This window comes from Thalassophryne amazonica, chromosome 1 (assembly GCF_902500255.1).
Source record: "Thalassophryne amazonica chromosome 1, fThaAma1.1, whole genome shotgun sequence".
NCBI classification, from domain to species: Eukaryota; Metazoa; Chordata; class Actinopteri; order Batrachoidiformes; family Batrachoididae; genus Thalassophryne; species Thalassophryne amazonica.
The window spans coordinates 24539882-24556166 of NC_047103.1; the positions used below are offsets into that span (position 1 = coordinate 24539882).

Here is a 16285-nt window from a genome sequence, read left to right on the forward strand (position 1 = left end):
TTTATATTGTAAGGCAAGGCCATAGAATAATTATGTAAAACCCCAACGGTCAAAACGACCCCCTGTGAGCAAGCACTTGGCTACAGTGGGAAGGAAAAACTCCCTTTTAACAGGAAGAAACCTCCAGCAGAACCAGGCTCAGGGAGGGGCAGTCCTCTGCTGGGACTGGTTGGGGCTGAGGGAGAGAACCAGGAAAAAGACATGCTGTGGAGGGGAGCAGAGATCAATCACTAATGATTAAATGCAGAGTGGTGCATACAGAGCAAAAAGAGAAAGAAACAGTGCATCATGGGAACCCCCCAGCAGTCTACGTCTATAGCAGCATAACTAAGGGATGGTTCAGGGTCACCTGATCCAGCCCTAACTATAAGCTTTAGCAAAAAGGAAAGTTTTAAGCCTAATCTTAAAAGGAGAGAGGGTGTCTGTCTCCCTGATCTGAATTGGGAGCTGGTTCCACAGGAGAGGAGCCTGAAAGCTGAAGGCTCTGCCTCCCATTCTACTCTTACAAACCCTAGGAACTACAAGTAAGCCTGCAGTCTGAGAGCGAAGCGCTCTATTGGGGTGATATGGTACTATGAGGTCCCTAAGATAAGATGGGACCTGATTATTCAAAACCTTATAAGTAAGAAGAAGAATTTTAAATTCTATTCTAGAATTAACAGGAAGCCAATGAAGAGAGGCCAATATGGGTGAGATATGCTCTCTCCTTCTAGTCCCCGTCAGTACTCTAGCTGCAGCATTTTGAATTAACTGAAGGTTATATATAAAAAGCAGCCTGGTGTCATGATTAAGAAATCACCCACTGAGTGCATCCCACCACCACAAGTACCCAGTGAACATTTGCATGGCTTCTCTGTGGTCTGTGTTGATTTTTGCAAAGCACTTGATTCAGTTGATCAGCCTGAGAATTCACCTGTGGACCCATCGGATATCCTGGGTGAGACTGGCTCAGTTGGTTCTGCTCCGTAGGACTGCTGCTGGCATCGGACTGCACTGAACCATCATGAGCTCCTGAGAAAGTGAGAGGAAAAGATCGATGCAAAACAGAGGAGAGAGACAGAGAGAGAGAGAGAGAGGAAGAAAAACAGAACAAAGAATGAGAGAAGCGCTGTACTTAGATGAGCACAACAATACGAGCAGATAAACATGCCAGTGCTCACAAAGCTCCACACTGTGATATTACAACACCGAGAGCAGAGGAGGGCGGGACGGAGAGGGGGAGAATCTGTATTTAAGTGCTTTATCAATACCCGCTGTAGCAGTGAATAAATTACTAACCAGTGGAGAGGCTCATTGATGAGGGATGATGCATACTGGCGGGTCCCTCATGGCCTGGATTACCGCTGAGAGATGACGCTCAACAGCAAACGCTGGGACCATATTATTCAGCCATTTACATCACCAAGTATCACTCATCCAAACCCGCTGCCTCCCCCCCTCCACGGTCTGAGACCTGCAGCTACATGGCACAATTAGACCTGTTTGCTATGAGGGCAGAGTGGGAGTGGAGCAGACACGGACATGATAATAAGCTCGCTGAGAGCTGCAGGGAATATAAAAGACACAGACGGTTGGATATCATAGCAATCCCTATCCAACAGGATCTCTCAGCAGCAGGCAGAGTCCCAACTGTTTTAGAAAATACTTTGTCCCTCAGCCTCTGACCCTGATCTTGTCCAGCTACACAAAGCCTTGAGTAGCAGAAAGAGGACTAAATATTGCAAAAATGTAACATCTCATTCATGTTTTTCAATCAAATACACTCCAAAAATAATAAGGTAAAAGGTACTTTGGGTGTTTCTTTAAAAGAACAGAAAAGTGATGTTATTAAAGCAACAATACTCCAAAAATGTGGGAAATTAAAGTGCAACTCTATGATTTTACAATCTATAGGCTTTACTTAACCTACAGATCTACTTCAGATTTGCTGTGGCAACTGTCGAGTGAAAACATGGGAGAAGCTGTACACCTTCATGTTAGACATAGTGGGCGTCATCTTTTCACTTAAGGTGCGTTTACACATAAGCAAGACGCGTTACGAATGTCATTTTTCTGTCATTCGTGACACATTCCTGACATTCTTAATGTGACTTAACGCATCTGAACAGGTTTCTTAATAGTGCGTGTTGGTGCGTGATATTCTTGATATTCGTGCAACATGTTTTTGCCTGTCAAAAAATCTTCCACGAATGTCACACACCACCCTCATTTCGTCTCACGTCGTGGAGGTCGCAACTGAGCGTATTGATCCGTCTTGATGAGTATTGATCCTTAATAGAACGTGACAACGTTCGTAGTGGTTCCTGTGATGGTTCTTGGAGCCCAAACTGTCACGCGTTATTACGAAGTGACACGGAAACTGTCAAGTTTTGACACGACTTGTAACGCGGTGTCACATTTCACTGCGCGCCACGACAAATCAGTTTTCTGTCACGTGCGCACAATTAAACTTGGCTCCAAATGTCGTTCCACAGTTCCTGCTGAAGCTCCTCAGGACGCTCCTGCAGGTGTTCCACCTGCTGTTGTAACCGATGAGCGGGAGAACGAGTTTGAGCAACCAGAGGAGCGAGAGGAGACTCACGTGCTGCCCGACATCACTGCACCTCCTCCAGTCCAGCGGAGGAAGAAGCGTGCGCACAATTAAACCCTGCTGCACAACATTCAGTTTGACTGCTGACACCAAGTCGGCTAAAAGTCAAATTTCAGTGCTCTTCAGCGCGCTCCTGCAGGTGTTCCACCTGCTGCATGTGCCTGATGTTTGGGAAAATGCGCGACACGAGAGCCGCATGAAGCCACACATCTGGCTCTGTCCTCCTCCTCTGTGCCACTCCATGGCACAGAGCCCAACTACGCATGCAGTCACAAAGTTCTGAAAAACTGGAGCGATCTGAATTCGGTTGGATGAATATGGGTGTGTGTGTGGAGACAACTCACCTCGTTCACAACGTGACAGAACTTAACGATGTGCTGTTACGCGCAATAGCGCGCGATAGTGCGTAACAACGCGGAACACTATTCTTGACCGTGCGTAATGGTTCCTGATAATTCTCCGGCAACATGTACCATTAATCGTAACGTGTGGTAACAGGTTGCAGCAGTTCCTGAGGACACCTGACACCTCTGCCCCAAATAATCACATTCGTGATCAGCGGCCAAGAATGTATACTTCGTGGCATTCGTGACTTGTCGTTATGTGTAAACGCAGCATTAAGAACAAAGTGAGATTAACTGGTACATTATTGATTTATAACACAAAAACTGTCATGGGCTAACCAGCTAATTAATGAAATATATTTCCGGAATATAAGCCATGCATTTATTATTATTATTATTATTATTATTATTATTATTAATTTGGGAGGTCCTGCAACTTATGCTCCAGTGCAACGAATATACTAAAAAAATAACAAGAAGTATTTATTTAAGACTTTCCCGGGAATCAACATACTAAAATAAACTCAAACAATAATAAAGGTACACTTCAACAATGCACAAAAAATTCCAAATTAAAAAGACGATTGAGCAAAAATCTCAGCAACAACTGCCAGTAAAACTGTTCAGGATGCAAAGAAAAACCCACAAACAACTTCAGCTGAAATACAGGTCTCTCTGAAAAAAGTGGTGTGGCTGTTTCAAGATGCACAATAAGGAGGCAATTGAGGAAAAATGGGCTGCATGGTCGAGATGCCAGAAGAAAGCCATGACTATACAAATGCCACAAAGTATCCTGCTTACAATATGCCAAACAGCACAGAGAACAAAATCAATTTAGAGTGATGAGACCAAAATTAAACTTTTTGGCCACAACTATAAACATTACATTTGGAGAGGTGTCAACAAGGCCTATGATGTAAGGTACACCCTTCGTGCTGTGAAACATGGGGGTGGATCGTTGATGTTTTGGGGATGTGTAAGCTACAAAGGCACAGGAAGCTTGGTCAAAATTGATGGCAGGATGAATGCAGCATGTTATCATAAAATAGTGGAGGAAAATTAGCACTCATCAACCCGGAAGCTGCGCTTGGGACGTACGTGGACATTCCAATATTACCATGATCCAAAACACAAGGCCAAGTCGATCTGTCATTGGTTATAGCAGACTAAAGTAAAGGTTCTGGAGTGGCCATCTCAGTCTCCTGACCTCAATATCATTGAGCCACTCTGGGGAGATCTCAAAATGAAAGAATGTACTCACAGCACAAAAAGAGGCTTCTGTCCGAATGACTTCTACTGATCAGTGCAACACAAAGAAAATTAGAAAACATGTTCAGCTTGCCTTAGAGTAAGTCCCTTGTTTTCAATTAGGGTTGCCACAGCAGATATGGGGTGGATCGGGATGTTGATTTGGCACAAATTTTTACACCAGATGCACTTCCAGACACAACTCCATATTGGAGAAGGCACAGAGGTTAGGGTTTGAACCAGGAACCTTCTGCATGGGAAACAAGCACATTTAACTGCTTGGCCACACCCCTGCCATAGTTCACTAAGAGTAAAAATATTAATAAAGTAAATAAATAAACTTTCTAAGCTCCAGAAATCAGGAAGCGATAAAAATAATAGTACACTGCAATGCACTGAAGACTCTGTCAGTTAAAGTCCTCCCGAAAGAAAACACTCCTTATTTTTGTAAGTATTGCCTTTGTTGTTGTGGCTATTTGCATTGTGTCTGTGTTGTTTTGTCTGCACGGTGTGTGACTTTGCAGCAAACACATTATCAAATTAAATTGTTGGATGTACTGTCTGTAGTTATATTTAAGGGGTGGTGGCCAAGTGGTTAGTGCACTTGGTTTCAGTGTGTAAGATTCCTGTTTGAAATCCCACCCCCTGCCACATTTCTCAACGTAATGTGCAGCTGCATCAGGAAAGGCATCTGGCATAACCTGTGCCAATTTAACATGCAGATCCACCTTGAATCTGCTATGGTGACCCGAGTGCAAACAAGGGGAGCAGTCGAAGGGACTTAACTTTACTGCAAGTTCATATTTATTTTGTGCACTCTGTGTTTGCAAGCATTATTTACATTTTATAAACAGTTCAGTTTTCAAACACACTTGTTTTGATTGGAACTACCAGTTGTTGAATTGTACAGGTGTTTCTAAATTTGGTTTTCCACATTTGCTTGCATGTCTTCATCTGAAGTTGTGAGCGGTGGATAGGAAGTACAAATCAAATTTACAAAATATAAAACACTTTACAATGGCAGAATACTTTTACAAGTTCCAAAACAAATTTAACAAACGGCAGAAACACTTTTACAAATCCCCAAAATTACAAATGGCAGAACACTTTTACAGAAGTCCAGAAACAAATTACAAACAGCAGAACACTTTTACAAGAAGTCCAGAAACAAATTTACAACACTGAAACCTTTTACAAGAAGTCCAGAAACAAATTTACAAACACTTGAACACTTTTACAAGAAGTCCAGAAACAAATTTTACAAACGGCAGAACACTTTTACAAATCCCCAAACAAATTTACAAATGGCAGAACACTTTTACAAGAAGTCCAGAAACAAATTTACAAACACTTGAACACTTTTACAAGAAGTCCAGAAACAAATTTACAAACAGCAGAACACTTTTACAAATCCCCAAACAAATTTACAAATGGCAGAACACTTTTACAAGAAGTCCAGAAACAAATTTACAAACACTTGAACACTTTTACAAGAAGTCCCAAAACACATTTACAAACGGCAGAAACACTTTTACAAATCCCCAAACAAATTTACAAATGGCTGTACACTTTTACAAGAAGTCCCAAAACAAGTTTGCAGATTCTGATGGAAGGGGAATGTACCAAATGATATATATTCATTCCCCTTCCTTCACATCAGCATTTGGTACATTCGCTTTCTGTCAGAATCTCTCATTTGATACATACATCCCCCTTCAGTCACTTTCAGTATTTGGTAAATTCCTTTTCCGTCAGAATCTGTCATTTGTAAATTTGTTTCAGGACTTCTTGTAAAGTATTCAGCCATTTGTAAAACATTTTTTTCTCTTCCCAGCCACCGTAGTTGTGGCCTCTGTCAGCCACTACTATTGATATTACTATCAGCAATAATTACATTTGAAACCATTCGGTGCCAGTCAGGGCAGAGTGCTGCAAAAGAATATTTGCAGAACTATTTACCATTATGAATAAGAGACGCGTTCTGGCTCGTACAATAGACAACAAATTCACTCTCTCACTCAGGCATGCAAATGATGATACAAGTCTGTATGAATGCCAGGTGTTATCAGATATTTGGGAAAAAATGCATCAGCCTTACTTAAATTAAAGGAAATCTCCCTGATGTAAATGTAAATTAATGTGTAACTTCACTGCAAAAATCACAAAACCTGATGAGAGAAATTTATTGCAAAAAACTGCTAATAAACAGGAGCAAGACAACCATTAAAATTACACTCAACTTTGCTATTTTAAGGCATATAGAGAATATTCTACAAATAATGTGTTGCATATGCAGTACCCCTCCTCCTCCACAAAACCTACACACACCCAAATGCTCACTGAACTGTCACAAAAGGCCGCAACACAGATGTTACCCCAGCTTGTAAGTGAAGAACGGAGCAGTACGTAAATCCTGCTGCAAGCTCCGCCCACCAACCCGTTTGTTTGATTTGGCAGCGTTAGATTGTCCTGTCCGATTTTGTTAAATCTGAGTTTCTCACGCTGCATGTGTGAGAAACTCAAGTGCAAAGAAACCTGCCACCATCAGGAGCTGTTTAGATGGTGCATAGTGAAAAAATGAAACATAACTTAAAAAATACAGTAAGCAAATATAATTAAATGCAGGGCATCAATTGGTTTTATCAGAACATATGTCCTTAGACATACGTTTTTAGAGAATGCACGCTGTTTGTCACAGCTGATCATAACCAGTCATTCTGTAAAAATAAGATAAAGACTTATTCTCAACGTTGCAGGAAATGTGGAACCCTGGACCGCGTACAGGCCCTCTGCGCTAATATCAATTAGCGATAGAGATCAGTAAAACTGATCGATTTTTTTTAAAGAAAACATTCAGTAGGGGTGAAGACCCTATTCAAAACATGATTTTTGTCATGTCACTCCAGGGTAAAACATGGAATGGAGACATGTTTGTCTCCATTTGTCTTCACTGTCCAAAACTGACATCTGCAGTAAATCTGATTTTTTTTTAGAGCAAGACTATTCAGAAAGTTCACAGCATGCACTGCAGGATAAAAGAGGAAGAGTAAAAATTACATCATATAATAGAGTTTAGCATTTCGAAAGCTTTCTTAACCCTGGTGATGAAAGTCAAGACAAGTACATGTAGCTGCTATTACTCACACTTGCAAGGTCAATTTAAAAACCCAATAAAAACAACTTATTTATTAGGAAATCTTGAGTGTTATCATTTGTAGAAAGGTTATGTGTCTCCTGTAATTTAATAGATTCTCTGAATGTGTGATAAGAAACCCTAGAAAAGTAAACAAAATCCACTTTTTATGTACTCATCATATAAAGTAGTAGACGTCACATGGAAAGACATTTAAAGGCCACGGAATTTAATTTTTAAAAATGCAATTACAGTGCCACAGCAAGATCGATTATTTTAAAAGAAATATTACGTCTTAAAATGAAGAATCAAATCCCTTGTGCACTGTGGCTTTATTCAAAGAGCTATTTTTTTTTTTTTTTATTAAACACACAGGGCTGCAGTCCTTTCAGAAAAGTGTTGTACCATTAAATACCCTTGCAAGCATGACCTCTGCCTGTCAAGTATGTTCATGAATTACATTTTAAATTCCACTCCGCCAAGTAAAATCATTTCATCTTTACATAAAATCCAAATAATTGGTGAATGGAATGACCTAACGAATGAACCTCAAGCATGTGATGGTTGATGTGAAAGCCCAGGGGGTTAGCCTGCTTTTCTAGCTGGTTTCTACCTCTAGCTTTTTGGGCTCTGATTCTGCATGGAGGTCCACATCCTCACGCTTATCACCCTCACAAGCAATGCTTATTTTGACAAGCCATTCTCTTTTCTCCAATTATTTCACCCATAATACAGTAGATCGAGTTGTGCACTGCCCCTCCCTGTGCATTCGAGTGCTGAGATTTGCCATCAAGTGTAGAGAGAAGACTGTGCTGAATATGCAGCATCGCTAGCCAGTACACAACAGTTTTAATTTCAATATTGGCCCAAATATATATATTTTTTCTTAAAAACACGTCTGAAAATGATGGGGCCATCTTATAACTACAGATTATACAAGTCGTATATCCACAGCGGTAGGTGGCACCTAACAACAATGAAAGGCATGTTGCTCTGTCAACAACATGTGAATATCACGGTCTCAGATAAAATTTACACTTATGGTGCAGAATAGGAATTATCTGCATTTTAACACTGCATATATTTACACACTTTTAATAACATCACCACATGAACCAGCATATAGCATTCACAAATAAAATAAATCACAGTTCTCCCAGAAGTCCTTCTGGTTTCTGTGCCAGAGTTACATCCATTCTTGTCCACTGCACTGGCCATGTTGTCATGTACACAAAGCCTCTCTTGTGGTTCCGGCACAATTTTATTTCAACAATGGAGTCACATTGTTGCTGCTCAAACTGCATCAGGAAAGATTTATAAAGTGATCGGCAGAATAACGGCATGCCCTACAGTGTTTTATTTCTGCTTTTCATCCACTTCAGAGACAGCTGTTCATTTGACTCTGGCAACAGGGATTACTTCTTCTGATCATCAAAACAATTACATTTTTTTTTTGTTCATGTTTTCATAAACTCTTTCCTTGTCCCTTCACAAGAATCTCCAAGAAGGCTTTTGGGTATTTGCCCATCTAGAAAGTCATCTGAGTATGTTGCTGAGCTTACATCATTACACAAGAGGAAAGCATGTGCAGAAAGGTCCACTTGTGGAGAACTGACTGATGACATCAAGTTCTCAGGAGCCAAGGTTGGCCTGTTTGCACTGTGTATTGCTCTACTTACAATTGAACTACTGCTTTATGCAACCTCACCATTTTTCTTTGTCAGTGTGCATTCAAATAAAATTATTTTCTTCATAAAAAAATAACACAATTTCTTCGTAAAATATTTTTTTAACTGTCTTGAAGACGTTGTAGTGTTTTATAATCTGGATTATTTTATATTTGAGCTATTACAGTATTTAGAATACCAGTGAGCAGTTATTGCAAAGCCCCAAAATGGGGAGTATGTGAGGAAAAAAAAGCCCTATTTGATTGCTTGTAAGCAGCCAATTCTCACTATTGATGCTATAAAATCACTTCTTAAATCATCCATATCCAGGAAATCAAACTTGCCAAAGATGACTTTCCAAGTTCACCTGGTTCAGCATGAAGCAATTTCGAGATGCTGGCACTAACAATTTAGAAAATGTCAAATTTATACACTCAACTAATAATGAAGAGAGAATCAGACTATATAATATCATTCACAATAACCTGTAGGAGCTATAACAGACAGTATAGCTCATCATTGTGGTTGTGAATAATGCATTCTATCTAATATCCAGTTTGGGCGGCTTAATGAATAACGATTTGTCAATGGCTTTCATTGCATCATTTCACAATAACTTAGAAAGCTTCATCCCCGTGCAAATATCTGTAACACTAACACGTTTATCACTGTGGCAAAAATCAATAATAAATAAAAATACATGCACATCTTTCCCCAAAGGATTTGTGTAATTTCTTTAACTAAATTAAATCCCTGGCAGTCAAAATACTCTGGGAGTCAATCTTCTTCTTCTTCTTTAAATCATTAAAATGTACACGATTTGCTTTTATTCACTTAAAAAATAAGGATTTCATGACATGTTAATAGCATATACAGAAACTAAATAAAGCAAGAAAGTATCTCAGTTAAACTTTAAACAGAAAATATGTGGCTGTTTTGAGTATGAGAAAGTCATATAATAGATTAAAAAGGAATGAACAGTTATTGATGTGAGGAAGCATGCGAGAAAAGAAAAGAAAAAATTCAACATCTTAAATTCTTTCTACCACGCTCAAGGTTTGCACACTTTTTAAAGCTCATATATGTAGAAAATCACAAGTTTTTCTTGGCCTTGAAAGAAAGAAAGAAGAAAATTGAGTAATAATGATAATAATAATAAAAAAAAAAACTCATTTATTATTGTGTGAGTGACACGATGACCCTGAGAGTAAAAATCCCTTTTTGTGTGTGTGTCACTAAAATGATAAAATTCATTATGATCCACAGAGTGTGATTTGTCTTGTATTACTGTATGACATAGAAATATTGCCAATATCCACCATTATATGAATTCTCTTTCATTGATCACCAAAGTGGCCACTGGAGTGCGACTTTCAATGGTGGGTGGCCTCTGTGGTGTTGGTGTGAGGGGCAAAGAGCCACATTTATTGGACTTTCATTCAGCCTGTCTTAATGCAGGGTGCTCCAAGGACTTCGCCACAAAACAATTTGCCTGGATTTCATAAAGCAATCAGCACGCCACCTCGTCTAATGCAACCACTTCATACACTAACACTCTGAATGAACCAGCTTTTATTGAAAGCTTTGTGTTCATGTTAGCTTTTGCCTCGGTGCATTTATGAATCAATTTCTGCCCATAAAAGAAGCTTTAACACTTAAGCTATTTTAGTGGAAATGCTATTATGTAAGTTGTCAACTGTAGGAGGACAGGCCTGGTAATGATTGGGTTATTCAGAACGAACAGAGAAACCCTATTTTTATAATGGTTCTTTTGAAAATGTCTGGCTGAGTCAATGCGGTTGCTAGTAAGATGTTGGAAATCATTTTCCTACCAAAACCTAATGGACGAGAACTTATTTCGCACATGCAAATATTCAAAAAAGACTGAGGAGGTTCAGCGCAGTGTATTCTTAATCAGCTCTCTTCAGTAGGATACGTTATTCATTTATTTGTCTGATGGACCGGTAGCAGGATTACTCAAAAAATAATTAGCCAATTCTTATAAAATGTGGTAGGAATATTGATTGGTAGAAGACAAAGAACACAATAAATTATGCCAGTGATCTGGAACTATAGGTCTAATGGTGCTTAATTTTCACTTTTTTAAAATTTCACTAATACAGGGTTTGTTTGGCCTGACAGACTTTCACAAGGTTGCACTAAAATGAGTTCTAAAGGCGCACTGCAGCATTCAATATAGTGTGTGTTTTGCAAAAAGGTAAAAGCAGCATGATTCATAGACAAACAAATGTTTTTCTGTTGATTCAGAGAGCTTCCATGAACTAGTCACTGATGATAACATTTAGGCGTGGTCTCCGATTATTTGGACTTTTTTAAAATATATATATCTATATATAAAATAGCCTGTATGTATGTATGTATGTATGTATGTACGAGGTCTGTCAATAAAGTAACGGTCCTTTTTATTTTTTTCAAAAACTATTTGGATTTCATTCATATGTTTTTACGTCAGACATGCTTGAACCCTCGTGCGTATGTGTGAGATTTCCACGCCTGTCGGTGACGTCATTCGCCTGTGAGCACGCCTTGGGAAGGAGTGGTCCCGCCCCCTCATGAGATTTTCATTGTCTGGAAATGGCGGAATGAAAAGGACTTTTTTCCATCAGAATTTTTTCAGAAGCTGTTAGAAACTGGTACCTGGAAACCATTCAAAAAATTTATCTGGCTTTCGGTGAAAATTTTACGGGCTTCACAGAGAATAAGGTCTGTTACTACAGCTTTAAGGACCCCTTTAATGACCCCTTTAAGGACGCTCGGCGCGCCACGCTCCGAGGACGCGGCACAAGCCACCGGACCATTTCTAAACGGATGGGTCTGTGGATACGAGACCATTGTGTGCTCTTTCTCTGGTTATCACAAGAGCTGGACATCAGCCATTTTCCAGCAGATTTCACTTTTAACAAGAGATTTTGTCATGGAAAGCCGCGCGGAGGCTTCGCGCGTAAAGACCGATTTGCTTTGGAAGCGAGACAAAGGAACACCTCCGTTTCGACGTGTCAGAGGACAAGTTTGGACATGTCCAGCTCTCCACAATTTCACTGATACTTACTGGACTGGTAAGCATTGAAAGCCGAGATAGACATGTCCAAACTTGTTCTCTTAAAAGTGAAATCTGCCGGAAAATGGCTGATGTCCAGTTCTTGTGATAACCAGAGAAAGAGCACACAACGGTCTCGTATCCACAGAGCCATCCGTTTAGAAATGGTCCGGTGGCTTGTGCAGCGTCGGGACGCAGCCGGCGCGGTGCGGCAGCACAGGAAAAACACCTCCGTGTTGATAACCATTCGTAAAATCCAGGTGACTTTTGATGGCTTTCAGTGGAGTGAGTATATGAGAAATTGTTTAACAGCTGGACATGTTCCAACTTGTCCTTAAGGCTTCCAACAGAGGTGTTTTTCCTGTGGCGGAGCATCGCGGCGGCTGCGAGCCGACGCTGCAATCCGTCCGCATGTCTTTCATTAAAAAAAAATCTCCTTTAACAGTGGAATATCCAGAAAAAATGCTGAAACCGACTTCTTCTGAAACTTCTCTGTTCTCGCACGACGTCCTGGATCAATAGAGCCTGAAATGTGGAGGTTTTCAGCTTGAAACAGGCTGACGACGGCGCCTGAGAGCGCTGCGCGACGTCTCGCACCGTGGGAAGTCCTTAAAGCGACAGTATCGCCTCAAAATCTCTCATCAGCCGTTAAAATTTTCACTGAAAACCAGCTTAATTTTTCGAACCGTGTCCACTTCGATGTGTCTCACAGGTTTAGAAAAAAATTTTGATCAAACAAAGCGCCAGTCTCTCAGCAACTTCTCAGACAAAGGAATTCCGACGAGGAGCTGGACGACTCCTCCCACAAGGAGTGCTCACAGGCCAATGACATCACCGACAGGCGTGGAAAAACTCACGCATGCGCATGAGGGTTCAAGCATGTCTGACGTAAAAACATATGAATGAAATCCATATAGTTTTTGAAAAAAATAAAAAGGACCTATACTTTATTGACAGACCTCGTAAATTTTTCGAATGGTTTCCAGGTGCTAGTCTCTAACAGCTTCTGAAAAAATTCTGATGGGAAAAAAGTCCTTTTCATTCCGCCATTTCCAGACAATGAAAATCCGATGAGGGGGCGGGACCACTCCTTCCCAAGGCATTCTCACAGGCGAATGACGTCACCGACAGGCGTGGAAAAACTCACGCATGCGCACGAGGGTTCAAGCTTGTCTGACGTAAAAACATATGAATGAAATTCATATAGTTTTTGAAAAAAATAAAAAGGACTGTTACTTTATTGACAGACCTCGTATATATGTATGTATGTGGCACGATTTGTGTTCGGAGTGAACCTCCGCAGTGATTAAGCGACACTAAACTTGGTATGGTGACTGGGGGCACCGAGGTGGACGTCTTTGGGGCCTTTGTGTTGAAAATGCACATTCGTGAACACACTCACACACACACACACACACATACACACACACACACACACACACACACACACACACACACACACACACACACACACACACTAGATGAAAGCATCACACACACACATTAAAGTAATAATGAATAAAGCTGAATTCTGTAATAGATAAACAGATAAATAGAACAGATTAAAGTATTAAATTATTGGTTGTCCAGTAACGATAAACAATTAAAGTGAAAGCTCTTCTTGTCTAAGATTTCTAGCAATAATGATTAAAGATGAATTCTGTAATAGATAAAGAGAATAGATTAAAATTAATTTTTTGGTTGTCCAAAAGTTCTTTTTGTCTAAGAATTCTAGCAATAATGATTAAAGCTGAACTCTGTAATAGATAAATATACAAAGAGAACAGATAAAAGCATTAAATTATTGGTTGCCCAGGAACCATAACGAAGTAAAGTGAAAGTTCCGTTTGTGTAAGATTTCTAGCAATAATGATTAAAGCTGAATTCTGTCATAGATCTATAGATTATTTCTAGAAGTAATGAGTAAAGCTGAATTCTGTAATAGATAAATAGATAAAGAGAATAGATTAAAGCATTAAAGTATTGGTTGCTCAGTAACCATAAAAGATAAACAAATAAAGAGAATAGATTAAACCATTAAATTATTGGTTGCCTAGTAACCATAAAGAATTAAAGTGAAAGTTCTTTTTGTCTAAGATTTCTAGCAATAATGATTAAAGCTGAATTCTGTAATAGACAAATAAATAAAGAGAATAGATTAAAGCATTAGAAGTGACATCAAATCATAAAGGCACAGAAGTGACATCAAATCATTAAGGTGCAGAAGTGACATCAAATCATTAAAGTACAGACGTGACACACACAGTTGGCCTTATATAATACTTGATTTGCAGCAGGTACACCTGCTAGTGTACATACACTCAACAAAAATATAAATGAAACACTTTTGGTTTTTCTCCCATTTTATATGAGATGAACTCAAAGATCTAAAACTTTTTCCACATACACAATATCACTATCTCCCTCAAATATTGTTCACAAACCAGTCTAAATCTGTGATAGTGAGCCCTTCTCCTTTGCTGAGATAATCTATCCCACCTCACAGGTGTGCCATATCAAGATGCTGATTAGACACCATGATTAGTGCACATGTATGCCTTAGACTGCCCACAATAAAAGGCCACTCTGAAAGGTGCAGTTTTATCACACAGCACAATGCCACAGATGTCGCAAGATTTGAGGGAGCGTGCAATTGGCATGCTGACAGCAGGAATGTCAACCAGAGCTGTTGCTCGTGTATTGAATGTTCATTTCTCTACCATAAGCCATCTCCAAAGGCGTTTCAGAGAATTTGGCAGTACATCCAACCAGTCTCACAACCGCAGACCACGTGTAACCACACCAGACCAGGATCTCCACATCCAGCATGTTCACCTCCAAGATCGTCTGAGACCAGCCACTCGGACAGCTGCTGAAACAATCGGTTTGCATAACCAAAGAATTTCTGCACAAACTGTCAGAAACTGTCTCAGGGAAGCTCATCTGCATGCTTGACGTCCTCATCGGGGTCTCGACCTGACTCCAGTTTGTCGTCGTAATCGACTTGAGTGGGCAAATGCTCACATTCGCTGGCATTTGACACGTTGGAGAGGTGTTCTCTTCACGGATGAATCCCGGTTCACACTGTTCAGGGCAGATGGCAGACAGTGTGTGTGGCGTCATGTGGGTGAGCGGTTTTCTGATGTCAATGTTGTGGATCGAGTGGCCCATGGTGGCGGTGGGGTTATGGTATGGGCAGGCGTCTGTTATGGACGAAGAACACAGGTGCATTTTATTGATGGCATTTTGAATGCACAGAGATACCGTGACGAGATCCTGAGGCCCATTGTTGTGCTATACATCCAAGAACATCACCTCATGTTGCAGCAGGATAATGCACGGCCCCATGTTGCAAGGATCTGTACACAATTCTTGGAAGCTGAAAATGTCCCAGTTCTTGCATGGCCGGCATACTCACCGGACATGTCACCCATTGAGCATGTTTGGAATGCTCTGGACCGGCGTATATGACAGCGTGTACCAGTTCCTGCCAGTATCCAGCAACTTTGCACAGCCATTGAAGAGGAGTGGACCAACATTCCACAGGCCACAATTGACAACCTGATCAACTCTATGCGAAGGAGATGTGTTGCACTGCATGAGGCAAATGGTGGTCACACCAGCTACTGACTGGTATCCCCCCCCAATAAAACAAAACTGCACCTTCAGAGTGGCCTTTTATTGTGGACAGTCTAAGGCACACCTGTGCACTAATCATGGTGTCTAATCAGCATCTTGATATGGCACACCTGTGAGGTGGGATGGATTATCTCAGCAAAGGAGAAGTGCTCACTATCACAGATTTAGACTGGTTTGTGAACAATATTTGAGGGAGATGGTGATATTGTGTATGTGGAAAAAGTTTTAGATCTTTGAGTTAATCTCATACAAAATGGGAGCAAAACCAAAAGTGTTGCGTTTATATTTTTGTTGAGTGTATATATATATATATATATATATATACACACACACACACACACACACACACACACACGTGTCCTAAAACTCTAGAACCGTAAAACTCTAAAAATCTAAATTTTTATACATTAAAGCTATAGGGCCTTTCAAATTTCACAAAACTGAGAAAATGTAATTTCTATCAAAATCTAAGCATTATAATGTAGGTTTTTTTTGTTTTAACATGTTGCAAAATTACATCTCATTTTAATGAAGAGGACATATTTATTATCTGGGGGTAAATTCCAAAGTGAATATTGTCTTTTTCTTCATTGTTGTTATGGAAAC

At 40.0% G+C, this 16285-nt stretch overlaps 1 protein-coding gene across 2 annotated transcripts in view; it reads right to left on the bottom strand.

Moving 5' to 3' along the window:
* Positions 1-16285, bottom strand: part of pou6f2 (POU class 6 homeobox 2) — a 235235-nt gene that overhangs the window by 197583 nt on the left and 21367 nt on the right. For both annotated transcript variants that reach the window (XM_034167397.1, XM_034167390.1), the window contains exon 2: positions 914-1011. In XM_034167397.1, the coding sequence (XP_034023288.1) occupies positions 914-1011 (98 nt within the window). The remainder of the gene's footprint in view (positions 1-913; positions 1012-16285) is intronic.